Below are 26171 nucleotides of genomic sequence, written 5' to 3'. Positions count from 1 at the left end.
GTGAGAACAACAGGGCTCTGCTCCCCTCCCCCATGGGGCCAGAACCCCGGAGTCCTGGTATGCGCGCGCACACACACACACGGGAAGGTTGAGTCGGTTTAATTTTGGCCTTTGTCCCTTTGCAGTGACACAGCAAACAAAGCGGGGGTCGGGGGGGTTCACTCCTGCTGGAAGTCAAACGGGGCTAGGGGATGAGGAATGGGAATGAGCCCCCCCCGAAATCCCCCAGCCGGGGTGGCAAATGAGCTGGGGGGTGGGGGGCACATGGTGGGCTGCCCCTGCTCTGTTCAGCCATGACCTTTAACCCTGATGACACCAGCAGCTGATGGGGGGGGGCACCACACTGTGGGTGACAAACACTTAAACCTTGGAACACAGAACCCAGTTCAAACCGCATCACCCCCCTGGGGTTGGGGGGGAGTGACCACCCCGGGAGGGTTGGGGTGACTACAAGCAAAAGGAATGAGGAAGGGGCAGGGGCTGGTTTCTCAGTGTTCCCCCCCTGCCCCCATTTGTGCCCCTATGGCCTGGCCCCAGTGCTGTTCCCTCCCCCCCGTTTGCATGTCCGAAGCAGCTGGGTTTTGCCAGCAGCGTGGAGGGGCCTTCGGGGGGGCCCAGGCCAAGGCAATGTGTGGGGGGGGATGTGTGTCTGGCCACACCCCTTTAATCCTCCTCGATCCGCAGGCGCTTCCTCCAGCGGGGGGGCCGTGTCCCCTCCCTGGCCGAGCTGGGGTCCGGCAGAACTGGCACCTCAGCTGAAAGGGAGAACAGACGAGGGACCTCAGGGCTGAGTCCTCCACCCCCATCTCAGCTCAGCCCTCTCTGCCCCCCATTCCCCTCAGGCTGCCCCCTGCACCCCCCTCCAGCTGAGCCCCACACTCAGCCCATCTTACGCAAACAGAGGCTATTTCCCCCCACCCTCCCGAGAGCAGGAGCCACTTGGGGCCCCACTTGGCTCTGCCCCGGGGAGCCCCAGGACATCAGCTGCCACCAGGGCTCTTGCACCCAGGGCCAGCCAGGCTGCAGGGAGGAGCAGAGGGAGGCGCTCGCAGACCTCGGCTTTCGGGGTCCTCATCGTCGTCGCTGTGGATCACGCGGCTCCGCTTGGGGCCCAGCTGCGACTGGACAGGAAGGTCCCTGCAATGATGGGGGAAGGGATTAGGGGCACCCCTGACACCTAGCTCCCTGCCCCAGCCCAGCGCCTTATGAACACTAGGCCTCAACTCCCTTGGGTGGGGCACCATTACCTGTTAGAGATGGGGAAACTGAGGCACAGAGGGGCAAGGACTTCCCAAGGCACCAGGGAGTCAGAGGCAGGAGTTCTGGATCCCAGTCCCACCTCGCTCCAATGCACCAGGCCCCACTCCCCCTCCCAGAGCCAGGGAAGGAACCCAGGAGTCCTGTGTGGGTGAAGAGCCTGAGAGGGGGCGGGGGTTACCACCCCTGACTCACCTCTCCAGATCAGCCCCTGGGGACACTGGTGGCTGCTTCGGGCCAGGTGTTTCCTCCTCTGAAATGGGACAAGAAAGTGAAAGCATCAGTGTGTGTGGGGGTAGGGGGGGAAGGAAAGGACAACTGAGCAACACAACAGTCCCCCCACCCCCACCCCGCTGCCCAGCCTGTCCACTGCCTCCTGGGGCAGCCTCCCAGGCCAACATCCCCCCCATCTCTCACCTGGCACGGCTGGGGCCCCTCTCTTCCTCCGGGCCAGCCGCAAGGTCTGCAGGGCCTGGGCTCTCTGCTCCGGGCCGGAGTCTGGCCCCCCCAGGCAGCCTTCCTCCCCCTCAGGCTCCTCCTGGGCGATGGAGGCAGCCGCGCGCCGGAGCTGTTTGGGGCTCAGCTTGGCCGGGATGCGCCAGAAGGATTCCTGCAGGGGGCGGGGAGTGTTAGTGCCAGGCAAAGCCTGAGGGGGGCGCTCATGTGTGAGGGGGGTGTCTCCCAGTCTTTGTGCCCACATCCCTGCCTCCCCACTACTTGGACTGGACTCCCCCCAAAAAACATCCTTTCCTCTCCCCCCCAGGGCACATACCAGCCCCCCTCACAATGCAGCGCACGCACGTGTGTGTGAGAGAGACAGAGAGAGGCAGGCAGGGGAATGTTTTCTTTGAATACTGTGTGGGTGCCTCAGTTTCCCCTATGCAGTTCATAAGTCTCTAGGCAGTGGGATAAGGGGGTGGGATTGTTGCAGAGCCCTAGGGGGCCAGGGCGATTGTGTCTGCACAGAGAATGGCCGACACCCTCTCTCCTGTTGGCCTGGGCCCCTCCCCTGCAAGATGCCAACTGAAGGTGTTGGAGAACAAAGGGATCAGGTGCCTCCTGGCCGGGACAGAGACAAAGGCCAGAGGAGGGGCTGGAGGGGGTTTCAGTTCAGAGCTGGCTAGGGAAATGAAGGGGGCCCAGATGGGGGGAGGAGGCCAGAGCCCCAAAACGGATCTGACTGAGGGGTCCTGTTGTCTGTACCTGCAAGACCTGCCCTGGACCGTGTTCCTGTCGTCTAATAAACCTTCTGTGTTACTGGCTGGCTGAGTCACGTCTGGCTGCGGAGTCGGGGGGCAGGGCTGCTCCAGGACCCCACCCGGGCGGACTCACTGTGGGAAGCGCACGGAGGGGCAGGGGAGGCCGAATGCTCCCGGGTCAGACCCAGGAAGGTGAAGCCGTGTGAGCGCCTGGACCTGGAGCCAGTCTGCTCCGAGAGAGGAGGCTCTCCAGAGCCCTGCCTGGCTTTGTTGGGAGCAGTTCCCGAGCATCCCCCGGGGACTCTGTGACGGGGGTAATTACCTGCTCATTAGCTGGGGCCCGAACCCCGACCTTCCGCAGCAGCTTCTGGAACCCCTGGTTCTCCACGGCATCCTCGTTCTCCTCCAAAAGCGGCACCAAGGGCACGGGCTGGGCAGTGCCTGGGGACAGGGGGCACCATGAGGATGAACCCGCCCGCGCATGGGGGCGGGGGGGGGGTCAGGGCTACAGTTGGAGGATCCTTCGAAACCGGGCAACGCCAGGTGGGGCCCACGTCAGCGCAGCATAGGGGAGATGCTCTTGGGGGCCAAGGAGGGGATCCATATGCACCTCACCCCTGCCGGTATTGGGGTGCCCCCAGGAGGGAACAGATCCCATACACAAGCCATCCCCCCGGGACCTTCCCTACGGCACTGCTGCTGTCTGGAGCCCGGGGAGAAGCCGCCACCATCTCCTGAGCACGGTAGGGTCATGCCCGGCACCTGCCGCTCTCCCAGCCCCGATCCTGCCCCACCCCAGGTACTAACCATCTTCCTCCCGGTCCTCAGCCGCTCGGTTCAGGCAGTTCTGAAGCCACAGCAAGGAACCAGCCAGGCCTGTGGGCACAAGGGAGGGCGGAGGTGAGAGGTGGCCCTCAGGAACACACCGAGCTGGAGACTCACAAGCAGGCAGTGGGGCCGGGTTGGCCTCGGCCCAGAGCTCACGGGGGAGACGGGGCCAGGCTGAATGCAGACGAGGTCTCTTTAAGGAGCCGTGGGGCTGCACTCTCTGGGGTTGGGGGGGACAGTGTGGGCACAGGCCTTAACCTGTATGAGCCTGGGACAAGGAGCCGAGGCAGCTGGCATTCGCTGCCCCCCATCCCACCCCCAACAGAGGCCCAGTGGCCCCCAGCCAAGCAGCAGCCCGCGCATGCCCCACCCCACAGCTCCCCAGGCCAGCAGGAGGAGCTCATGGGTGCAGTCCCCACTGCTGCCACTGGGGGAGCCAGCATGCTCCTCACCTCCCTGCCTCAGACGGCGCGCCAGGCCCTGCACGTCCTGCTCCAGAGCCACCTGGTTCTCGCTGCCCTGCGCCCAGTGCCCCTCCACGGCCCTGTTGCCTGAGCCCCCTTCCTCCCAGGCCTCCTCCTCCTCGCTGTCGCTCTCCTCCTCTGCAGAGTCCTCCCGGCCAGCCACACCCCACAGGGGTCTGTCCTCACTCTGGAAGGGATGGGAGCAACAGTAAAGTCATATGCCAAGAGCGGGGGGTGGGGGTCCTATGGTAAAGTCATATGCCTGGGCTCCATCGGGGGAGGAGGGGGGGAGCTGGGTAGGAGAGAGTGCCCAGCTCAAACTCACAGGTGCATCTGATCATAAAGGAGTAGGGTCCAGAAGGCTAGAGCCGGGTGAGGGGCAGAATTGGGAGCTAGGACTCCTGGGTTCTATCCCCAGCTCTGCCACAGATTCAACATCTGAGTCATGCCTCTCTCCCCACCCACGCCTTGCTCCATGCCTCGGTTTCCCCATGTGTACAATTCGGAGCCCGCCCTCAGGACAGGGCATGGCTGGGGGTGGATCAGGGTCTATAAAGTGCTTGGGGACCTCTTCAGAGAAGCCAGCAAAGGCAACCTCACCCATTTGGAAAGGGATCCCCAGGGCAGGGGGGCGCCTTCAGAGCCCCCCCCCCCATGGGCCTCAGCCCCACGGAAACATCCCACACAAACAGGAGGGGAATGGTTCTACACAGCCAGGTGAGCACAAAGACCTGGGTGCGAGGGGGAACCCAGGACTGGGGGGGGGTGGGGGTGGGGGTGGGGGGGATTTACCCTCTGACCACCCCTCCCAGCAGGGGCAATGGGGGTGCACCCCCCCCAAACAGTGCAGTACCATGCCAGGCAGGCCAGGCTTCCTCTTGCGTTTCTTGTACAGCTCCTTGCGCTCTGCCACCAGCCCCAGGCTCAGCAGCTTCTCCACGACGCGGGCTCTGGAGCGCTTGGCTGTGAGGTGCTTCATGATGTTACCCAGGATATCTGCCGGGGGCAGAGAGATTCTGCATCAGGCTGGAGAGCTCCTTTATTACACTGGGCGCAGAGATACGAGGGGGTGAGGAGGTTGATGAGTCCCAGCTGATCAGAGACCCCCTCCCCTCGATCAATCTGCTCCCAGCCCCTGTTCTGCCTCCCAGGGTCCCTCACTCACCGTCTGCGTCCTGGAACTCCTCGAAGAGCTGCTGCAGCTCCAGCTCCTGCTCCTCCGTCCACAGCACGAGGCGCGTCCCCTTCCTGGGCCAGAACACAGGTGCTCAGGGGCAGGAGGGACTCCCAGTCCCCACGCTCCCCAACTACGGATCGCAATGCGCTGGGACAGGGAGGGACTCCCCCTGGTCACAGCGCATCAGTGACAGCCGAGAATGGAACCCAGGAGTCCTGGTTCCTAGTCCCCTCACCCCAGTGCCCACCTCCCCCGGATACCCCCCCCTCCATGCAGAGAGCAGGTGATTTACTGTCCCTGCCACGCAGAGTCCCCGAGTCAAGGCCTGGGTTGTGCACGGACGCTGGGTTTTTTTCACTTTGAGGCCGGCTCGGGGCTCCCCCTTGGCCCCCTCCTGCCCCTGCTGTTCAGCTCCCAAGAGGCTTGGGGGCACCCACCTCTCCTGCGGGAAATCCCTCTCACTCTCAGCCAGCCCCAGCCGCACCAGCTGCTTGACGACCTGCTTCCGGGTCCGGCCGGGAGCCCGCAGGTGTGTGAGGATGCTGCCGACGATGTCCGCGCCTGGGGAGAGGCCAGGACACGGTTACAGAAAACGCCCCCACTCCCCTCTCAGAGCTGGGACAGAACCCAGGAGTCCTGGGAAGCTCCCCCGAACCCAGAGGCCCCGGCGGGTCAATCACAAGACAGCTAGTACCTTCCACTCCCTTGTATTTCAGGTACAGCTCCTGCAGCTCCTCCTCCTCCTGTGCAGTCCACTTGGGGGCCCTCCGGGCACCAGAGCTGGGGGAAGCAGAGACCCGGTGAGGTGCTGCTGGAGTTGGAGACCCCTCCCTCCCTGGCTGGGACCCTGGGGCTCTAGCTGCCTGCAGCACGTGGGGTGGGGGAGGAGGGATGCCCTGCCCTAGGGTCACTATCCTGCAAACTGGCCTTAAATGGGGTGCCAGTGTCCCTCCCCCGAGAACCATCCCCGTGTGCAGGGTCTCCTGGGGATTGTGTGCAGCTGGTGTCAGGGTGCTGCCCCTGCCCGAGCAAAGCGTGCACTGTACCAGGGGAAGCAGAGCAATGCTAGAGCAGCCCCAAGGCTGCTCTAAAGTACCAGCAGGCAGGGCCAAGAATACAGGTAACAGAGAGGGCTTAGACCCTTCACCCCTTCCCCGTCCCATGGCCTCCTTCAAGCCGGCAGCCTTCAGCCCAGACTCACCCCTCTCCTTCCTGCAGTGAGCCATAGCCCTCCGTCATCTCTCGCACGGTGGCCGTGCTCTTCCAGAACAGCAGCTCCACATAGACCTTCTTGTTGGTGGCTGCCAGGGCAAAGAACTTGCCCAAGATGTACTTGGCAAAGGTCACCAGCTCCTGGGACGGCGAGGGAGGTTAGAGGCCTGGCGGCGCCATCAACACCCCCCTTTCCCCAGCACCAAGCTGGGAACCTTTCTGGACTGAACGCACGGGCCTGGACTGCTTGAGCCAAAAGAGCAGCTCCACTGGGGGCAGCAGTAGCAGGGCTGTTATCTCCGCAGCTGGAGCGTAATGGGCTAGCACAGCGCAAGCGGCAGAGGGGAGAGGAAGGTTACGCACGACATCATGGGGATTCTCTGCTTCCCCAGGCCTGCAGGGAGCAGGGCTTAGCTTAGAGCGGCTCCAAGGGGAGTGTGGAGGTTCGAGGCCCCTCTCCCCGGCATTGGTCGTTCCCTGCTGGCGACGCAGGCGTAGCCTGGCGAAGGGCGGGCACTGAGGTGGCTCCCCAGGGGCCCCTCACCTTGTAGGCCGTGGCCGAGGGGTCGCTGAGCAGGCGGCGGAAGATGCAGAAGATGGAGAGTTGGAAGAGCAGTGCCTCCATCTTGAGGTCGCAGGCGATGCGGTGCAGCATCTTGGCCACGCAGTGGTTGGTGTGGGCGGTGTTCTGCCGGTAGTCCCGGAGCAGCAGGACGTAGGCCTTGACCACACTGGCGCTGGCAAACCTGGCCCCCCGCCAGCCCCCAATACACAGGTGAGTGAGCAAAGGATCATGGGACAGCTCAGCCGAGGGACAGGGCCCTTTCCCAGCCCACTCCCACGGCTTAGCTTCCAAGAGGCAGAGATCAGCCTCCCTGTACCCAATGGGGAAACCGAGGCACAGAGCAGGGAAACGACTTGCTCAAAGCCACACAGAGCCAGGAACAGAACCCAGGAATCCTGCCTGCACCCCACGTCCCTCCACATGCCCTAGAGTCACCCTGCAGGGTGACAGCGCCTGCCAGCTGGAGATGTTCTGCCCAGCCCAGGGGCTCACTGCGCCCAGCGATAGGACCCAGGGCACCTCGACCTACATGGTAGGGGGCTTGTGAGCCCAGCTGGGCTCCTGGAGAGAGGGTGTCCCAGCCCTGCTGCCCTGACCCGACCTCCTACCAGCGCAGCCCCCTCACCGTTTCAGATAATCCAAGAAGTTGAACTCTTTTTCTGACACCTGGACAGACGCCAGTTCTTCCTCCACCTCCTCTTCCTCCTCCTCCTCCTCCCCCGGCTCCTCGACCTCAGGCGCCACTTGCCCTGTGATGTCCAGACACCCCAGGATGACAGGGACCCGGCGCCACCAGGGAGTCAACAGCAGCACACACAGCCGGCTCCTTACCCCAGGGCTGAACGCTCAGCACCACCCCATGGTGGGGCCTGCCCACGCCCAGCCCGGGCACTTGGGGGTGAATGGGGCTTGGGGGGGGGGGGGCGGCCGGGAAATGGCTGGATTGAGCCATCAGGTGGGGGGGGGCACACTGGGATGATGGGAGAGGAGCCCCTCCAAATGACCCCCCCAATCCCCTGGCAAGGACACTCACGAGGAAGAGGAGCGAAGAGAATCTGTCTCAGCAGCTGGATCTCCTCCTCCAGGGCCGCCTGCGGGGAGCCGAACACATCCTGTTCGGGCCACACCTCCCTGGGAAGGGGACGCAGACAGGTCGGGCCGGGGCACTGGGGAAGCGAGAGGCCTCCATGCGCCCCATTGGCCAGGGCTCCCCCAGGCCAGGGCACGGGGTCCCCGTCGCCCCCCAGCACCAAGGACGGGGAGGGTGGGAACATCGCCCTGGTGACCCCCAGCGGGGCTGGTGGCAATACCTGGCAGAGCGGAGCAGAGTCAGGGCGGCCGGTGCCTGGCGGCCCAGCAGACTGTCCTGGATGCGCACCATGGCCTCCGCTCGCTGCTCCTCCACCGGGGTCTCCGAGGCAGCGTCGAAGGGGACCACGTCTTCCGGGAGGGGCTGAGCCCCCTGGCAGGGAAGTGGGGGGCAGGGGAGATTCAGTGCCTGGCAGAGGGGCCAGATCCAGCCCTGTCCACGGAGGTACCACAGAACAGCACCATGTCCCACTGGAGGGTTGGCCCCAAGCAGGGGGGCACCAGCCCACTGAGCCCAGCCCCCCGAGAATGCCACCTGCCTTCACTGAACCAGGCCCCCCAGGCCCGCTAGGCTCAGCCCCCTCAGAACAGCACCCCCCACAGATTCAGCCCACCTTAGCCCCTGGGGACAGGCGCCTGTCCTGCCCCCCCAACACTATGGGGATACAGCTGACGTTTCACGGTTGCCCCAGATGCCCATGCCTGGGGGGGCCCCCACAGACTCCCTGCCACCTAGCGTGGCCCATGAGGGGCGTGGCCTCTGCATGCGAGAAGGCTACGCCCCTCGTGATGTCCAAGCCACACTGGGCCTCTTCCCCTGGGGGGCCACAGGCAATGCCAACGTGGGGCAGCCCCGACCCAGACCCCGCAGGGACCCCAGGCGCGGCCCCCTCCTACCTGGGCGCAGGCGCTGAGCTGCTCTGCCAGGCTGGGCCACAGCTCCTCCAGCTCCTGGGGGGCGCAGGGCTGTGCAGGGGGGGCTGCCCGGCCGGCCCGGGGCTGCTTCTTCCTCCTCACCCTTCTGCTCTGCAGGGAGGAGACGGTGCGGTCAGAGGCCCCCCCGGGTTCCCCCCATGCGGCTGGCAGACCCCAGGACCCAACCCCCTGCCCCAAGGCACACATGAAGCCGAGCCTCTGGCGCCCCCCGCTGGCCACTAGGAGTGACTGCCAGGTAAAGGAGAGTTGGCGACAGCTGGTGGGGAAATGTGGGGGCCGGGTACACACCCGGAGGGGAGAGAGGAGTTAGCATGGCCCTGGCTCAGATCAGGGGCACCTCCCTCTGTCCAAGGGGGGCAAATAAGCAGGTGCCCCCACCCCAGACACAACCCTCCCCGAAGCACCTCCCTCCAGCCCAGCCCACCCCCAAACACAACCCCCCCCCAGCTACCTGCACCACCAGGTTGTTCCTGCCCCGGCAGAAGGCCTCCAGCATCTTGAGGAAGAGGTGGGTGGTCTCCACCAGGTCCCGCAGGAAGGAGGGGGGCTGGCGGCTCTCCTCGAACTTGCGGAAGAGAGCGAGGAAGAGCTCCCGGTACTCCATCAGGTAGAAGATGTTATCTGGGGGGTGGGGGGAGAGTGAGCGAGTGCCCTAGCCTGGCAGGGGACTGGCTGGGGGCACCAGGCCTTTCTCCTCTAGGGGTGCCAGCTCCAATCCGGCCCCAGGGTGGGGACTGGCTGGCTCAGAGCAGTGGGGAATGGGGCCTGCCCCCTTCAGGGGGGAGCTGGCCCTGATCCAGCCCCAGGGAGCCATGACCACGCTGCCCCATATCATAGCTGGGGGGCCCAGGACCAAGGGGCTGTGAGCCCCAGTTAATGCACCCCCTCACCCGCTAGCTCCAAAGGGTGGGGGCGGGGAGGGGGGCCTTGCACTCACTCTTAATGATCTTGCTGCTGTCCCGCACGGCCTCGTCTGGGGAGCGATCCATCTCCTGTACCGTGGTCAGCAGCTCCCGGTAGGCCTTCAGGGCCAGGTGCATTCTGGGCACGGAGCAGAGGCTGGTCAGAGAGTGCCCTCCCCACCCCTTGGGCAGCCACGCTGGGCACCTAGCTCAGGTGTGTGTGTGAGGGGCAGGACATGGCCCCCCTGGGGAGGGTAATGTGCAGGTGACAGGCAGAAGGTGAAGGGAGTCAACCAAGGACTCCTGGAGTTGAGAACTGGGGAAAGAACCCAGGCATCCTGGCTTCTAGCTCCACCCCCTTCTCTAAGCCACTAGACATCCCCCCCTCCCCTGCCTGAACGAGGGATAGAATCCAGGAGCCCTGGCTCCCAGCCCTCCCCAGCTCTAACCACTAAACCCCACTCCCTCCCTGCACTGGCCATTCCGGTCCCATTCAGCGCCCCCCAGGCCCGGTGGAGAGGGGCGGCCGGGCCCCCTGCTCACCGCCTGGCCCACGACGTGGCCTCCTGCTTGTCCAGGAGCATGGCCTCGTAGTAGGCGGTGAGGTTCTGCTCGATGAAGTGGAAGGTGCGGACGCTGACCGTCTCAGACACCAGCTCGGGCCGGAAGTGCCGGCCGCGGTTGAAGGCCATGAAGAAGGCCACGGCCCACAGGTAGTAGGTCTCGTCGTGCTGCTGGCTCTTCTCCCGGAGCAGCTGGTCCTGGGGAGCATGTACAGGTTCAGGGGGGCAGCGGGGAGCCTCTTGCCCAGCCCCCACCCCCGAGACCCTCCCACGCTGCTCCAGGGGCGCTGACGGGATTGGAGCTAGTGATGCTGAATAGCCAACCCCTGAGCTGCCCCCCCAGGGCAGGGGAAGCTGCCCAGCCTGGGGTCAGAGGCTCCCCGCAGTGCAGCGCCTGCTCGGCAGCGGGGCCAGGACCGGGGGGCCTGGTGCTGCCGCGGCCGCTGCCTGCACTCACCTTGACCAGGCGCATGAGGGGGTTGTAGCAGCTCTCCAGGAAGTCCCCGCAGAACTCCCGCAGGAAGAGGCGGACGTTGAGGGCCGAGCGCCGGCGCGGCTCTGTCTCCCGGGCTGGCTGCCGGCGCTTAGGGACCCGCCGTGGCTCCTTGCCCAGGTCGTGGCTGTGCTCCTTCAACTGCGGAGGGGGGAAGAGAGTGAGGAGAGGAACATCCTCCCCAAATCTCCCCCCCGCCCCCCAGTCCCAATCGCTCTGTCATGGATCCACATGGATCTACGTCCCAGCCCCCAGGCACATGGGATCCAAACGGCCTCGGGCCACCACGGAGCAGTCGGAACAGTCTCTGCTGCCTTCCTCCAGCCCTGCTCCTTCCTCAGCCCCACAAGGGAGAGCCCCCCATCCATCACCCCCCCACACCGTACACAGAGCTCCCCTCCCCCCGATAAGGCCGGCCAGGCGTCAGGGGAAGGCACCTACGTTGTGCAGCCCCTTGTGGAACACAAGGTCCCTGTCGCCGATGGATTTCAGCCCCTGGACCACGTAGGAGCCGCCGAACCGGGAGTGCCTGGGGGGACAGAGGTTGGGGTGAGCCAGGTGTGTGTGGGGAGGAAGATGAGCTGCAGTGCCCACCCCCCAGAAGGCAGCAGCCTCTGGCACACAGGAGCACGGTGTCCTCTGAACTGAGGGGCAGGACAAGGGTGGGTCAGAGCAGCTCTGGAATGGCTCAGTGCCCCTCAACCCCGACCTGCAGCCCCCTGCTACCCCTGCCCTGGGCTCCCCCCTCCCCACAGCTCTGCTGGTGCCTCTCACTCCCGACCCACAGCCCCCTGCTAGCGGCTGCCCACTGCACAAACAGCACGCCATGGAGATCTAAATGGCGTATGTTGAGCCCACTTCTCCGAGGGGAGGCACCTGATCACCCAGCCTCCCTCCCCCTGCCCCAGGGAGCCTGCCCCAGCTGCAACCCCCAGCTCACCTGCTCCCTCGCTGGAACGCCCGGCTCCTCCTCTCTGCCAGCTCCCCCTGCCGCAGCACCTCCAGGTCCCTCACGTCTGCCGCCTGCTCCTTGGCCGGGCGGGCCTGCCCCGTGGCCGCCAGCTGCTCCGGATCCTGCTGGGACAGCAGGCTGGTGACCTCCCCATCCTACAACACGGCCACTGGGTGGGGAGGAGGGTGGGGGGAACGGGGGACTATGTATCCCGGCAGGCACCGCTCCACCGGCCTGGGGTGGGGGCTGCTATGTATCCCGGCGGTCACCACTCCACCAGCCCCGGGGGGGGGGGGGGAGGAGGAAGGGCAACGTATCCCAGTGGGCACCACTCTACCAGGCTGGGGGGCAGGGTGAAGGCCCTGGGCCCTGCTGAGACCCCTTGTGGGTGGGGTGGTGAGGCCAGCAGCCAGGGGCTCCGTGCTGGGCCTCTTGGAGAGACACCAACACCCCCATGCACAAAGGTGTCGTCCCCCAGCCCCTTGGCATAACTGGCTGCTGTATGTTCTGCCCCCCAAAACAAACATGCATCGCTTTCCCCCCGGATGTGGATTAATCCAGCCAGCTCCCAACCCAGGGGAGCAGCGGGGGGGACGGGGGGGAGGTGCCCTCCTGTCTCAGGCCCCCTGCTCCCCACCCGGGCTCACCTGGTCCCTGAACATCAGCGAGATGATCTCCAGCACGTGCAGGCTCCACTGCTGTTCGGCCGAGAAGCTGGCCAGGAACTTCAGCAGGTCGTCCATGCCGCTGACGTGTATGGCCCAGAGCACCCGGTCGTGGGTGCTGGCGTCGTCATCCACGCTCTGGCACACAGGGAGAGGTGTGGGGCTGAGCATGAGGCAGGGGCCCAGCGTCCAGCCTCCCCCTGGCTACCACCCAGCCACCGGGGGGAGCCCACGCCACACAAGAGCAGAGCCTGGCTTTTCCCTGGGTCTCCCACCCTTCCCCAGGGCACGGCATCCCAGCAGGGAGATCCCGGAACTCGCTGCCTGCCCCCCAAGCGGGGAGCGAGGGACGAGAACCGAGTGCAAGAGATGACAAGCCCCCCTACCCCTCCCAGGCTGCCTCCAGTGGGGGCAGCTCCCCCCAGCCCTCCTCCTCACGCCAGGGCTGCTGGCCATTCGCCAGCCACACAGGGCAAGGAGATGGAGACCCCTCCCCTGCCCACCGGGGGATCAGCCCCCGCCCCCCCCATTACCTTGTCCTCCTCGGGGTCCGTGGGGATATGAAGCACATTCCGCACCAGCAGCAGAATTCTCTCCACCAGCAGGTTGTCCTCTTCCTGCCTCTGCTCCCAGTCCTGGGGGGGACGACACCAGTGAGAAAGCGACTGACGGAAAGTGACAGGGGCCCATGGAAACCCGCTGCCTCCCAGCTCATCTTGGCCCCCGGGGGCAGGTTTGGGGTCCACTCTACACGGCTGGGACTCCCACAGGGGCCTATGGGAATTAGGAACTTGACTCCCATGGCAACTAGCTGGGTGCTAAAGTCCCCTTGCCGCCCCCTCCCACCTCCTGCCCTGCATGCCAGGGCCACACTCACCAGCTGCAGCAGGTCGTAGAGCTTCTCGCTCAGCACCCCAAACACCTTCGCACTCGCGAACGCCTGGCGGGGAGAACACAGCATTAGGGCAAGGGGCCGGCGCCGGGAGGAGAGCGTCCCCGGTGGCATGGGGCGGGAGGGGTATGGCCCTGGGATACCGGGGGAGACGCTGGCTGATGCAGAGGCAGCAGGGGGAGCTTAAGGACAGACAGGCCTTGTACCCGCCCCTCCGGCTCCAGGGTGCAGGCAGCCCTGGTAAAAGGCAGCCAGCTCTAGGGGGGAGCAGCCAGCCGGGGGCGGAGAAGAGCAATTTTCACTCTGGGCACCTGGACACGGATTTCCTGGTCATTCCAAAGTCCACAGGCCCCCTGCTCCTCCCGGTGGCATGAAGGGGGCATCCAAGGCTGGAAAGACCCATAGATCTCTGTGACCCCACTCATCCATTCAGCCCCATGTCAGATTGGGACAGGTGGCTACTTTTAACTAACAGGGCCAGCTTGGCTCACCGCCCGCTGGGATGTGGGCAGCTGCCCCCCTTCCCCACAGTCCTGTTATCGGGGTGGGAGGACCGGGGGGGAGGAGTCAGCCTCACCTCTTTGTAGGCCTGCAGGTAGGACACAACCTGCAGGAAGCAGTGCCGGGAGCCGGGGTCGCGCGGGACTTTGCCAAAGCAGAGCAGGGCCGGCTGGGTCAGGTTCACCATCAGCCTGTCGGGGGAGACGGGGGGAGGAAAACGGCACACAGACATGGCAGGAGCCTCTGGCATCGTGAAGACCCTTCCCCCGGGGCGCAGCCACCCAGCTCTCGGGCGACTCCTCGCCAGATGCAGGATCCAGCAGAGTGCCCCCTGGAGGCCAACGAGCCTGCTGCACCCTTGGGCCACTAGCATCCGTTTAGATCCAGAGGTCCCAGGTTCAATCCCAGGGCTGTGGGTTCCGCTCCCAGCCCAGCCCATGGCACCGCCACCACCGGAGCTCCAGAACACAGACTGGGGCCACCAGCTCTGCTCCTCAGGACCCAGGCAACGCTCCCGCTTGGGGGAGACAGATTGTCCCAGACTGTGGAACTACCCGCCACAGGATCCTACAGCTTCCTGCGTCTGCCTCCTCCGATGAGAGCCCAGAGCAGCATGGGCACTGTAGCTACAAGACTCCCCCACCGAAGAGATGCTAGCCACGTGGCTTGAGGGAACTGGGCGGAGAAGCCCAGAGGCTGGGAGTGGACGCCGTGGGCTGTACCTGATGACAGCATCGAAGAGCAGCTTGTCCTGCAGGTATTGGGTGATGAGGGGCAGCAGGTCGTTCTGCAGGATCTGGGCCGCGCCCAGCTGCTGGCGGACGTCCCGTGTCTCATCCTCATAGCGCAGGTACCGGATCAAATCCTTCACGCTCTCTGGGGGGTGGGGGGGAGCAGAAGGTGTGACCCCCAAGAGCACCCTGCCCAGCTTCTCTGCCCCACCCACACAAGCGGCCGGTCTCCTCCCCCGCTAGAGCTGGGCGCATCCAAAGGGACCACACAGCGGCTGGGACGGAAGCCGCTTTGAAACATCCTTCAGGCGGGGCGCTTCTCCCTTTGGGGTCAGGAAAAGGGCAGAGTTGGGGGTCACTACCCTTTTAAGAAGGATCTCAAGCACCCAGTGAGGGGGAAAGGGTCGGTCAGCACCCCCCTACTGGGAAAAGCAAGGCACGGAGAGGAGAAGGGACTGGAACCCAGGAGTCTTGGGGAGCGGCTCCAAACCACCCATCCCCTCCCGGCTTGACTTGGTGAGCCGGGGATCTTTCCACCCAGGGACTGGCTCCCCACAGCCTCCCCTTCTGGGCTGGCCCCTGGCTGGCGTACCCAAGCAGTCGGGTTCCTTGTGGTACACGTCCCCCTCCAAGTAGCCCAGGGCGCTGCACGTTGCCAGGAGCTCGCAGTTCATCATGTACAAGTCCATAAATCCCAGCCCGGCCGGAAGAGGGAGCGGACAGAGAGCGAAACCTGCAAGGACAGAGCCAGTAAGGCCTCCCACCACACCCCAGCACTGGAACCGCCAGCCCCACCCCTCACGCCAGCACTTCGCTCATCTACAGCACCAGCCACCCCAGGGTCTCCGAACCCTTCGCCAGCAGCCATGAGGGGTTGGTGGGGGGGGGGATCACTCTCCCTCCATGACCAAGTGGGGAAACTGAGGCAAAGCAAGGTTAAGTGACATATCAAGGGTCATGCAATGATCCAGGAACACAGCTAGGGAGTAGAACTCAAGAATCCCAACTCCCCCTGCCCCCAACCAACCACTAGACCCCACTCCCCTCCCAAGCCAGGGACAGAACCCAGGAGTGCTGGCTGCCGGCTCCTCTGCTCTAACCACTAGTCCCCACTCCCCATGAACCCAGCAGCGAGAGAAGACCCCGCTGAGGGCGGACGCACAGGCAGGCACTGGGGAGCTGCTGAGCGCTGGAATGAGCAGTGAGCGCGAGCCTGGGGAACCAGCCCATGGCACCCGTCTCTGGGGAGGAGCCCTCCCGCCACGACCCGGCTGCCGGCGGGGGAGTTGCTATGGAAGCAGCACACGGTGCCCTGGAGACCGGGACGAAAGCAGCAGGCTCAGGTGGCCTGCTAAGCAACGCGGAGCCGGCTCCCTGGCAGATGGAGACACGTGACAGCTGGCAGGGAGAAGCAGGGGGGAAACCAGGACCGATCCCCCCTCTTCTCCCAAACATCAAGGCTCCTTCAGTTTCCCACTCAGAGAGGTGCAGCCTGGGGAGCACAAGGTACTTGCAGCTCGTGCCATGCCACACCCAGCCTCTCTCCTGCCCCATCGGCACCTCCGGCTTCCCCTATCCCCCCCACACGCTGGGGCCCAGCTGCAGAACCCCCGCCCCCAGGATAGGAGCGTCCCTACAGACACTGTCGGCAGCAGCCCAGTCACAGGGAAATTCACTCCCTGCCCCGGAGCACAGCATCTGACATTCCCCACAGCCCAGTGGTTCGGGGTCAGGATGCTTCCCGCTCCCTAGCCGGGTGCTACCGTGACACAGTGCCCCGGCAGAGGAAGCGACCCACCTAGGATCACACAAGGAGTCAAGGGAAGAACCCAGGAGTCCTGGCTCCCAGTTCCCTGCTCTGCCCACTCAACCCCTCACTCCCCGCCCAGAGCCGGGGGCCTGGCTGTTAGCTACGTGTGTCACAACCAGGCTGTCCTTCAAATAGGCAAATTCAAACTAGCGACAAGGAGAGGCTGTCCCCCACCCCATCCCCAAAGCCACCGTGAGCATGCGGAACTCTCAGCCACTGGACATCACCGAGGTCGAGCACAGAGCAGGACGGGGCATTAAAAAACAGCCAAGAGCTTTGGCCAGGCTAGAAACTGTCCTGCTCCAGGGCACAATCCACCCACTGACTACCAGGGTCAGAAGGAAATGGCCCTTTGCACCTGCCCTTAGCGGAGACAGGATACCAGGCTGGATGGTCCCCCGGCTGATGCAGCCTGGCCAGGGCTGGTTTATACCCATCATCATCTCCCTTTGCTGAGCCCCAACCCAAGGCAGCCCCGACAGCGGGCAAGGGTGGCCAAGATTCAGGAGTGACACCCCCCCAGGGGAACAGCCCCTCCTTCGCTCCAGTACAGATGTGAATCTAAGGGCCCAGGAGGGAGGCAACCAGAGCGCTTGACCTCCAGAGCCAGGCTGGGCCGGCAGAAAAACTGCACCATCCAGAGCAGTGTTTGCTCCAGGATCCCCCCCCACCCCACGCCGCCTTTCCCTGCGACCCCCTTTCTGCTTCCAGCCCAGCCGGTTCCCCCGCCCCGGCGCGCACTCACAGAACTGGCCGTCCCAGGTGCTCCACCAGTCCGCCCCCACCCGCCCTACAGATCCCGGCAGATGAACTCTGCTGCCGGCGTCCGCCCTAAAAAAGGCCTTTGCTTCCCCTCCCTCCCGCGCCCCCCACTCTGCAGCACACCAGCACCACCCCTGGCAGCTGTCACATCACATAACTCACTTATGCAACTGCTCCACTTCCCCCGAGCACCACCTGAGCTAACCCATTTCCCAGCCGCTGTCCGAGGGGGGCCAGGCCGGCCCGGGAGGGGCTGGCCAAGCTAAAGCGGGTCACTGTGTCGAGGAGCGGGGACGCGCCCTCCCCACAGCTAGACAGTTTATATTTCACCCCCTGGCTGCGCGCACCTCAGCCTGATGCCCCAGGCTGGGCCGGCCCGCAGCACCTAGCGCCCAAGGAGTCAGGCAAAAGGCACCAGTGCCAGCAAGAAGAGCTTTGGGAAGGGGAAAACCCAGCCGACCCCCCAGCAAGGGGATTTACACCCGCTTTAGGGGGCTGAAGTGAACACAGGTGGGAAGAGAACCCAGGAGTCCTGGCTCTCCTCCCCCCCGCCCCCCGTTCTAGCCACTAGACTGGCCCGCCTTCCTCAATTAAATCACCCCATGGGGCGGGCAGCCAGACAACAAGTGGGTGATGGTCACCCGCCTCCTACTTCAGTCTGAGCCCCAGAAGGCGGCTGAGACACCAGCCTGCCCCAGGCGCTCCCCTGGCCTGGAGCTTCCCCAGCCTGCCCCAGCTCAAGGCTGGGGATTTCAGAGGTGCCCCCAGAAAGCCATGGCATCCTGCCCCCCACCCAGGGCCTCCAGCTCTTCCGACCCCCATGTGGAAGGGTTGGGCTGGTGCCAGGGCCCCACCAATCCGCCTGTTGGGAAAGCCAGCCTCAGTTTCCCCTAGTGGGCTGCTCCAAGGCCAGAGCTCTAGCTGAGGTGACGGCAGTTCCTAGGGACCTGACCCGACATTTCTAGCGGGGGAAAAGCAAAGTCGGATGAGGGGGTGGGGCCTCTAACATCTAGCTGGCCTCAGTTTCCACTTCCCCGCTTTGTCGACTACCCCTCAGCCCCCCACAAGCAGCCCTCTGCTGCCTCGGGGCAGCAGCGAAGGGGGGATGATCGTGACAGACAGCACCTCTCGGCGATGCGGCGCTGTGTAAGGGACCTGGCGGGGATGACGCTCTCCTCTCCCGCCCCCGCCCCAGCCCGGCTCTGTTAACAGAGGCTGAAATAAATGGGTCACGAGGCGCAGCGTGAGGCCTGCCGAGCACACGAGGCACCGGAGCCCGGGGACGCCACCGCTGCACATGGGCCTGGCTCCACGGCGCCTGGCCTGCTTGGCAACCCCCTCCCTGCCCCGTGAAACTGCCTCTCCCTGGGCCACATGAGATGGTGCCGAGGGGAGGGGGAACGGCAGCTCTGATCCGGGCCCCATCTCCACTGCCCCCCTCCCAGCTCCCTCCTCCACGAGAAAGCGTTGCGCTGGTTAGAAGCAGGTTAGTTAAACGGGCGCCAGCCACTGGAAGGAGGCTCTGGTTCCGGTCCAAGAGCCGCTTCCGGCCAAACCCTCTGGGGACACGCTTCAGCCGCACCGAGACCGGAGTGCCCACCAGCCGGTTAAACGGAACCGCTTTACACGGGTCCAGCTTCCCCAGGCAGCCAGGACCCCAGCCCCACGGGCAGCGGCTAGCCGGGGGAGCCATTCCTGAGGACAGCGAGAGGAGAAATTGCCGTTCTCAGAGGCCCGGCAACCTGACAGCTCCAGGACATGCAGCAAACCGGCGGTCAGGAAGAAACTACCCCTAGCAGCCCCACAACTGTCCCCTAGGGACTCCCTTGCAGCGGATCAAGGCGCTGGCTCCTTGATCTCATGGGGGCCAGGCAGTTTATACCCCCCTATCCCTGACTATCCAGATGCCAGACCAGCCTTGCAGGGCTGAATTGAGGAGGCAGGTGTGTGTAAATCAGCTCCTTGTATTCACTCCCCTCCATCCCTCTCTCCAGGGCAGAGCTGCTGCCAGGGAAGTGGGGGGGCAGCGTCTGCAAACGGGCCTGGAGAGCAGGGACCCAGCACCCCAGACACCCAGGACCCACAGCTGGCCTGCTTCCAGCCCAGACAGAACCAGAACCAGGCCCAGCACTGCCAGGTTTATCCCCCCGCTTCCTCGCATGCTCCCCAGCCTCTGGAATTTGCTGCTCCAACTGGCCGAGGGGCCCAGATTGGTTGTTCTCTGAGGACCAGGGGCAGGAGGGAGGGCGGGCACCGACTGGTTGTGGGAGCCCGGCTGAGCCGGATTGCACACTCAGAGCCGGGACGAAAGCTGCATTTTGATAAAACTCAAGTAAATTATGAAATAATAAAGGATGCAACCGACCCCCACTCGGGCTGGTGGGGACGCGTTTGGTTACACTGATTCCTTCTGCCACGGGCCGTGAAACCAAAGGCCTTCACCCCGGCAACATGCCGGTCTAGACGACCTCCCCGCCGAGGAGCCAGCGTGGGCTCTCACAGAGATCCCCGCTGCACAGGGCCCGGCGCGAAGGCTCAGGAACACGGCCCACTTCGAGCCATGGTGAGCGTCAGCCGGGCAGCTCAGTTCTCCAGGGACCCCAGGCAGTGTGAAGAGGACCCGACACGCCAGCCGAGCGGGGACACGTGCTCTGTGTGCCACGTGCCCTCGGCCCCAGAGATCCCTGCGCTGGTCGCTCGAGGGCCCCGGGATGCTGCTGGGAAACTCACACCCTCATCCAGCAGCTGGAGAAGTCAGGGTTCAGGTTTTACAGGGCAGGTCTCCCCCCATCACAGCGCTGGAAAACCGGGGACTGGCTGGAAATCGTTACCTCGGTGTTCGCTATGGCTGGGGACCCTAAACCATCCCCGTTTCCCCGCAGGGCATGGGGCGTTCGACACCAGCAAAAGCCCTGTGCAGCTGCAGGGTCTGGCTCCCAGATTGACCCCCCCCAACCCCATTGCTCGGGATTTACCCCCCCCCCAAACAACACTGTCCACTGCTAGGCACCGGCAGCCCCACAAGGCGGCCAGCTGCGCGCTCACAGGGGCACCGAGCAGAAGGCAGCCACCTCTGGGGGGGAGGAGGGCAGCTGATGACCAGGCCGGGGGAGGGGGGGGGTGGAAAAATACGGCCCAGTTTTTGCAACCAGCACCTCGTGATCTGAATGCACCAATCCCTGGTTCAACACCCCCAAAAATCTCTGCCCAGACACACGCCCCATAGTAACCCCTACAAAAAATAACAGCACAGCCTTGCCCTGGGGACCCCCCCCCCAAAGCCTGGCTCAGCCCGCCCCAGGAACCCCCAGCACCCCCCATCTCAGCTCATACCCCCATCCGGAACCCCCAAACCCCAGCTCAGCCCCCCCACCCCGGAAACCCCCCGGAACCCCAGCTCAGCCCCCCTGCACGAGCCCCCCGCGCCCCCTACCCGGCCCGGGCTCCCGCGGCTGCACCGAGCCTCGGTTGGCGCCGAAATCCTGCACGGCCTTAAAAGGGCAACAGCAGCCGCCCGGCATGTGCAAAGCGGAGCTGCGAGCTCCCCCCTGCTGGGAAAAGCAGCGAGTCCCCTCCAGGGGGGGAACTGAGGCACGGACAAGGGGAGGGGCGTCTCAGCTGGGGCTGCATGTCAGAGCCCGGGATAGAAGAACCCCGGAGTCCTGGGGCCCCCTCCCGCTCTAACCACTGGACCCCACTCCCCTCCCAGAGCTGGGAACAGAACCCAGGAGTCCTGCCCTCCCCGCGGGGGGGGGGAGCGCTCTGGATGTCCCCATCAGGGTCTCCCTTAGGTGGGGACCACAAACAGGGATAATGACACTGCCCCTTTTAAAAGCCGGCCCTGCCCCTCCCTCCTGAGGCCCAGCATGATGGAGCGAACCACCCCCGGAAGGGGGGTGAACGCACACCCCTACGCCAGGAATGGGCTGCTCCAGAGCCCCAGACAGGGTAACGCGCGTGGGCCGTGCAAGGAGGAGCGTGCCCGGGCAAGGGCGGTGTGTGCTGGGAGAGGTGAGTGTGCAGGAGGAGGTAAGTGTGAAAGGGGAAAGGTGTGTATGTGCAAGGTCTTTTACTGGGAAAGTTGACCGTGCAAGGGGCATGTGCTGTGATAAGCGATTATGCGGGAGAAGACGAGTGTGCAAGCATGGAAGTGCTTTCACTGGAAAATGAGTGTGCAAGCGTTGTGTTCTAGGATTTGTGTGTATGCCTGGAGCGATGCGTGTGCAATGAGGAGGATGTGGGTGCAAGGGGTTTAACTGGGAAAGGAGAGTGTGCAAGGGGTGTGTGCTGGGGGAGGTAAGTGTGCAAGGAGAGTTTGCCTGGAGGGGCGAGGTTTACTCCTGCAGGAATTCTGCACCAAAAAAATTAAAATGCTGTGCACAATAGTTTACAATTCTGTGTATTTTATTTATCAATAAATAAATGTGGCAGCTCCAGTGCGGCAGTGCTGAGTGTGCAAGAGGAGATGAGTGTGCAGGGAGAAGGTACAGTGGCTGCACGGAGGTGGAGAATCACCCTGTAGCCCCCCCGCACACACACACATACTTGGCAATACTGCACTTGACCTTGACATCCCCCATGGGGCCCTGCCCCCCTGCACGCCGGGTGCACCAAGATAGCAAAGGAGAGGGACAGAGTCTTGCACACAAGCCAAGCCCTGGCCCCCAATCCACGTGTGGGGCAGGCAGGTTCAAGCCCCAAGTGTGGAGGGGCTTGGTGTGGGGTGAGAAGGTTCTGGGTGGGGCAATCTGGGTGCGGGCGCTGGGGGATCTGGATGCACAGGGGCTCATTGGAGGGTTCCAGGGCAAGAGAAATGGGACTCTGTGAAGGGGTCCAAGTGAAGGTGTTTGGAGCTCAGCGGGGGTGGGGGGTGTCTGGGTGTGGAGGGCTCAGCGGCAGGGGTCCGGGTGTTGTGAGACTTGGGGTGGAGATCTGGGTGCAGTTGGTTGGGCCTCAGTGAGGTAGGGAGTCTGGTTATGGGAGGCTTGTCTGGGTGATGCAGGTGCAGAGGTGGCTCGCTGGGGGGGGTTGAGTGCAGGGGGCTCAGTGGCGAGTGGTCTGGGTGCAGGGATGGAGGTCCGGATGCAGGGTGTGGGACTCGGCGAGGGGGCCTGGGTACAGAGGGGGTGAGGATCAGCGAGGTGAGGGTTTGGGTGCAGGGGGCTCGGTGGGGGCAGAGGTTCTGGGTGCGGTGGATCTGGGTATGGGGGTCTGGATGCACAAGGGCTGGGCAGACAGGGTGTGCTCCCTGTGTGGTGACCTCTCCCCCCGTAGCTGAGGAACAATGGGGGCAGGAAGCAGGCGCAGGGGTGCAGAGCTTTCTGTAGCTGGGGGAGGTTTCTGGGGGAGGATCTGACCTACCCCAACCACTGCTTGCAGGGGAAGAAGTCGTCCCGTCCACCCCCAGCCCAGCCAGGACTAGCAGCTGAGCCCAGCGCAGGATAGGCGCCACCAGCAGGGGTCCCAGCCCTGCCTCCCTGCAGTGATTGACCTCTCTGCCAGCTGCTCCAGGCATCCAAAAAGATGTGCTCGCTTTGCTGGGGAGGGGCGCATGACTGCTCTTGCGGCTTCCTTGTCAGAAAGGCATTTTTCTGCGGAGAAGCAAAGCAATCTGCAGGGGGACGTGAATTCTGCACGCACACAGTGACACCGAATTCCCCAAGGCGTACCCAGTAGCTATCTATGGTATGTATCTGGCCCCCCGCCTCTGCCCATAGTATCTTTTAAGCATCGGTCATTGCAAATGCCCCTGTACAGTGGGGCAGGGCTGTTATCCCAGATGTGAAATTGAGGCACAGAGATGCTAAGGCCTAGATTGCCCAATGTATTTAGGGACCTAACTTTCATTTTGCTGGTGCAAAACCCAAAGGGAAGGTGATGAGAGGAGAGGGGACAGCTGGACCCCCAGTAGCCTGGGCTGTGGCTTGACCAGTGCAGGGGGGTGGGGTATCATCCTCTCCACACGGCAGTTTTATTCCCTGGATTTGGAGGTTTTTCTGTTCATTCTGAAAAATGAATGAAAAATACTCAGAGCATTCCCGGTGCTGCCCCTTCTAGCTCAGGAAGCTCAGGGTAGAGGGGCGGGGATGCCCTGGGATGAAATGCGGCCCCGCCCTTGCTCTCTCCCCCCCACAAAGCCAGGCAGAGGGTCGGGAGGGGAAGAGGGCCAGCGGCAAGTCCTTCAGTGCATCACTCACACCAGTGGAGACACCCCCCGCCTCCCCATGTGTAACTCCTCTCCACGCTTTATGCCTGGGCCCGATTCTCACCCTGCCCTGCGCCTTGTGTCGGCGTCTGGACCTGTGCAAAACTGGGCGTGCAAAACCGTCACACACCAGTTTGGGATGCGCTGGGAGTTGGGGACTGGCACGGTAGGGGTTAATGGAGAGGGAGGGGTTAGCAGGGCTTTCAGGACCCCAGCTCCAACAGTCTGCAGGACAATCTGCCTGGGGCTTGTGGCCCTGGAGCAGGGGTCTAGTTTCAAACCCAGCGCCCCTCCATCCAGTCTTGTGCAGGGAGGGAGCTGCAGCCCTTTGGGGCTCTGATGACCACCCCCCACCAGCCATGCTATTGCAGCCCCAATTCCAGAGCCCCAGGTGCAGACACTACCGGCTGCCTCGACTCCAGCAGGGGCTGATTGACGCAGGAGACCTATTTCTGCCCTCGGTTGCTTAGTGGAGCTACTCTGGATTCACTCCGGTCAAAGCAGGATCCAGCTCCACCTCCGCTAGGATCCACGCGCCGGCCAGGCCAGGGCTTGGAGAGACCTGAGTCCCGCAATGCCAGGCTCGTTCCAGCCTCACGGACGGTGGACGGGGGTGTTCTAGGGCCAGCAATTTAAAGGCCCATTTTCCCTTTATAAATCTGCCCCTAGCGCGGATCCAAGGCCTCTGGCTCCCCACTGACCCAGCCCCGTGGCCCAGCGTGAAGCATCCAATCCAGCCGCACGTTTAGGCTCTAGGCACGGCCACGCTGGGGCAGAGCAATGGTCCATCCAGCCCAGTGTCCTGCCTCTGCCCATGCCCAGTGCCAGCCACTTCAGAGGGCGTGACCGGAACAGGGCAATTTAAACTGATCCATCCCTCCTCTGCCAGCCCCAGCTTCTGGCGGTCAGAGCCGACGCCCAGAGCATGTGGGTTTGCGTCCCTGATGTTCTTGGTTAATAGCCACTGATGGATCATTCTTCCGTGAACGTAACTAATTCGTTCTAATGCTTTGCCCCAGGGGAAGTGCCTCATGCAGGGTGGCACCGGGAGGGAACCCCTGGGTCTCTCCCTAAGGAATCCCAACGGTGCCCTCTCTCCTCTCTGCCACTGAGGGGCGCTGCAGCCATGGTTCTAGGGGCAGGTGGGGTTTGGGCACCTCATGAGGGCATTAAAGCCAGCAGGGCCCCGGGGCCCGTTTGGGGCGGGCTGAAAGCCACACCTGGTAAGACAAAGTACAGGGGCGGGCGCCCATGGAAAGCGAGTGGGGCTGGGTGTGGGGAGACGGAGGTATATGAAGCACGCAAGAAACCGGCTTCTCCAGCCCCTGTGCTGAGGCAGGGCCCAGTGACCCTAGACCTGCCCAGACAGATGCGTGTCCCATCTGTGCTTAAAAGCCTCCAGTGATGGGGATTCTCCAGCCTCCCTGCCAGCCGGTTCCAGAGAGTCGGAAAACTTTTCCTACTATCAGCCCTAAATCGCAGATTAAGCCCCTTGCTTCTTGTCCTGACTTTGGTGCACGTGGAGATCCCTGTGCTTGGCAGAACAGTCCTGAAAAAAACGTACCAGCTCCCCCCTTCGGTCGACTTTTCTCCAGATCAAACCTGTAGTTTGAACCTTTCCTCATGCATCCGGGTTTCTAACCCTTGGATCAGTTTTGCTGCTCTCCCTGGACTCACTCCAGTTTGTCCACACGCCCCGGCCAGGGCCGGGCGCAGCAGGACGACGACCTCCCGTTAACACGCCCTAGCGACAGCCACCTTTTCCACAGCTGCATCCCGCCACTGGCTCTTCAACCTGCGACCCCCACAGCTGCCCAGCCAGCAAGTCCCCTTCCGTAGGCGAGCACTCGATTTCTCCTCCTTTGCCCCCATCTTTGTGGGATTTCATCTTGTTCTCAGCCCAGTCCTCCGAGGGCTCGAGCTCAGTTTGAATCCCAACCTCACCCTTGCTGCCCCCCAGCTTGGCGCTCTCTGCCCCGTTATCCAAGCCGTTCATGAAATGATTGACTAGCACTGGCCCCGGCGGGACCCCCTAGCTACACCCCCCCAGCGAGCCATTGATGACGACTCTCTGGGGCCGGGTCTGTCTTTTGTATGGTCGTTTCATCTTGACCACTGCTCCCCTTGGTGCTCACGAAAACATCACGTGGGACTGTGTCAAAAGCTTTACTCCAGCCAAAATAGATTACATCTGCTTCCCCCCCTCGGCCTGTCGCTGCAACAGTCTCCTGCAGGTTTCCTGCCGCGTGCAGTGCTGGAGTAGGGGCTGGCGGCTGGGGGGAATCAGCGGGGCTGGGAAACAGGGCCCTGCAAAAGGTCTGTTTGCTCTAGGGGGCTGTGGGCGGCGTGGGGAGGGGCAGTCCCCCTGCAGAGCTAGCGGCCTTCCTCGGTGTCAGGGTTTTACAGACACACACCCTGTGAGGTAGGGACGTAGCCTTAATCTCCAGTTACAGATTGGGGAAACTGAGGCACAGAAAGGGAGCGGGACAGGCCCACCATGAGATAGCGGTTCAGCTGGGAACAGAACTCAAACTGTTCACACAGCTGATCACTTAAAGGGGCAGTGCGTGCTTTTAACACCACTTCTGGCAGGCCAGGGTCTGAGCTCCTTCCCTCCCCACCGGCAGGGACTGACCCCACCTCCTCCCCCAGCATCGTCCCCACTTAACAGGCAGGGACAGTGAAGTAGGGGGGGTGGGCAAAGCGACTGGCCCAAGGCTGCAGAACGGAGTTGGGGCGGAGTTGGGATTCGGCCTACGCAGACCCTGGCTCCAAGCTCAGCCTGAAGGCACCTCCTGACACCCTGCTGAACAAAGGTTCCCAACGCAACCCTGGGAGGCAGAGCAGTGTTCTTATCCCCATTGACAGAGGGGGAAACTGAGGCACGGGAGGGGCCTGACTCGCCCAAGGGCAACGAGAGAGCTGGGCATAGAACCCAGGAGTCATGACTCCCAGCCCTCTTGCTCTA

The 26171-nt window shown here is 63.7% G+C and overlaps 1 protein-coding gene across 2 annotated transcripts; it reads right to left on the bottom strand.

Annotated features, from left to right (window-relative positions):
• Window positions 1–89: 89 nt before the first annotated feature.
• TIMELESS (timeless circadian regulator) lies at window positions 90–20478 on the bottom strand. Of its 2 annotated transcripts, none has more exons than XM_050925557.1 (30): window positions 20432–20478; window positions 15019–15159; window positions 14418–14571; window positions 13772–13886; window positions 13180–13242; window positions 12836–12937; window positions 12285–12440; window positions 11626–11759; window positions 11127–11214; window positions 10650–10826; window positions 10173–10390; window positions 9665–9768; window positions 9179–9348; window positions 8689–8817; window positions 8013–8164; window positions 7736–7833; window positions 7328–7451; window positions 6682–6883; window positions 6127–6278; window positions 5620–5705; window positions 5363–5486; window positions 4914–4996; window positions 4602–4744; window positions 3737–3935; window positions 3264–3332; window positions 2779–2897; window positions 1675–1867; window positions 1453–1510; window positions 1055–1137; window positions 90–755 (listed from the first exon to the last, which is right to left on the bottom strand). In XM_050925557.1, exons 2-30 carry the CDS (start codon window positions 15113–15115, stop codon window positions 664–666), a joined length of 3684 nt encoding a protein of 1227 aa, XP_050781514.1. In that variant the 5' UTR covers window positions 15116–15159; window positions 20432–20478; the 3' UTR covers window positions 90–663. The 2 variants fall into 2 exon arrangements, with proteins under 2 accessions (XP_050781514.1, XP_050781513.1); XM_050925556.1 differs by lacking the exon at window positions 20432–20478 and adding an exon at window positions 15589–15976.
• Between the last annotated feature and the right edge of the window lie 5693 nt (window positions 20479–26171).

The sequence above is a fragment of the Gopherus flavomarginatus genome, chromosome 16, assembly GCF_025201925.1.
Source record: "Gopherus flavomarginatus isolate rGopFla2 chromosome 16, rGopFla2.mat.asm, whole genome shotgun sequence".
NCBI classification, from domain to species: domain Eukaryota; kingdom Metazoa; phylum Chordata; order Testudines; family Testudinidae; genus Gopherus; species Gopherus flavomarginatus.
Note: the sequence above shows the minus strand (reverse complement) of the source record. Positions and strands in the feature narration are given on the sequence as shown.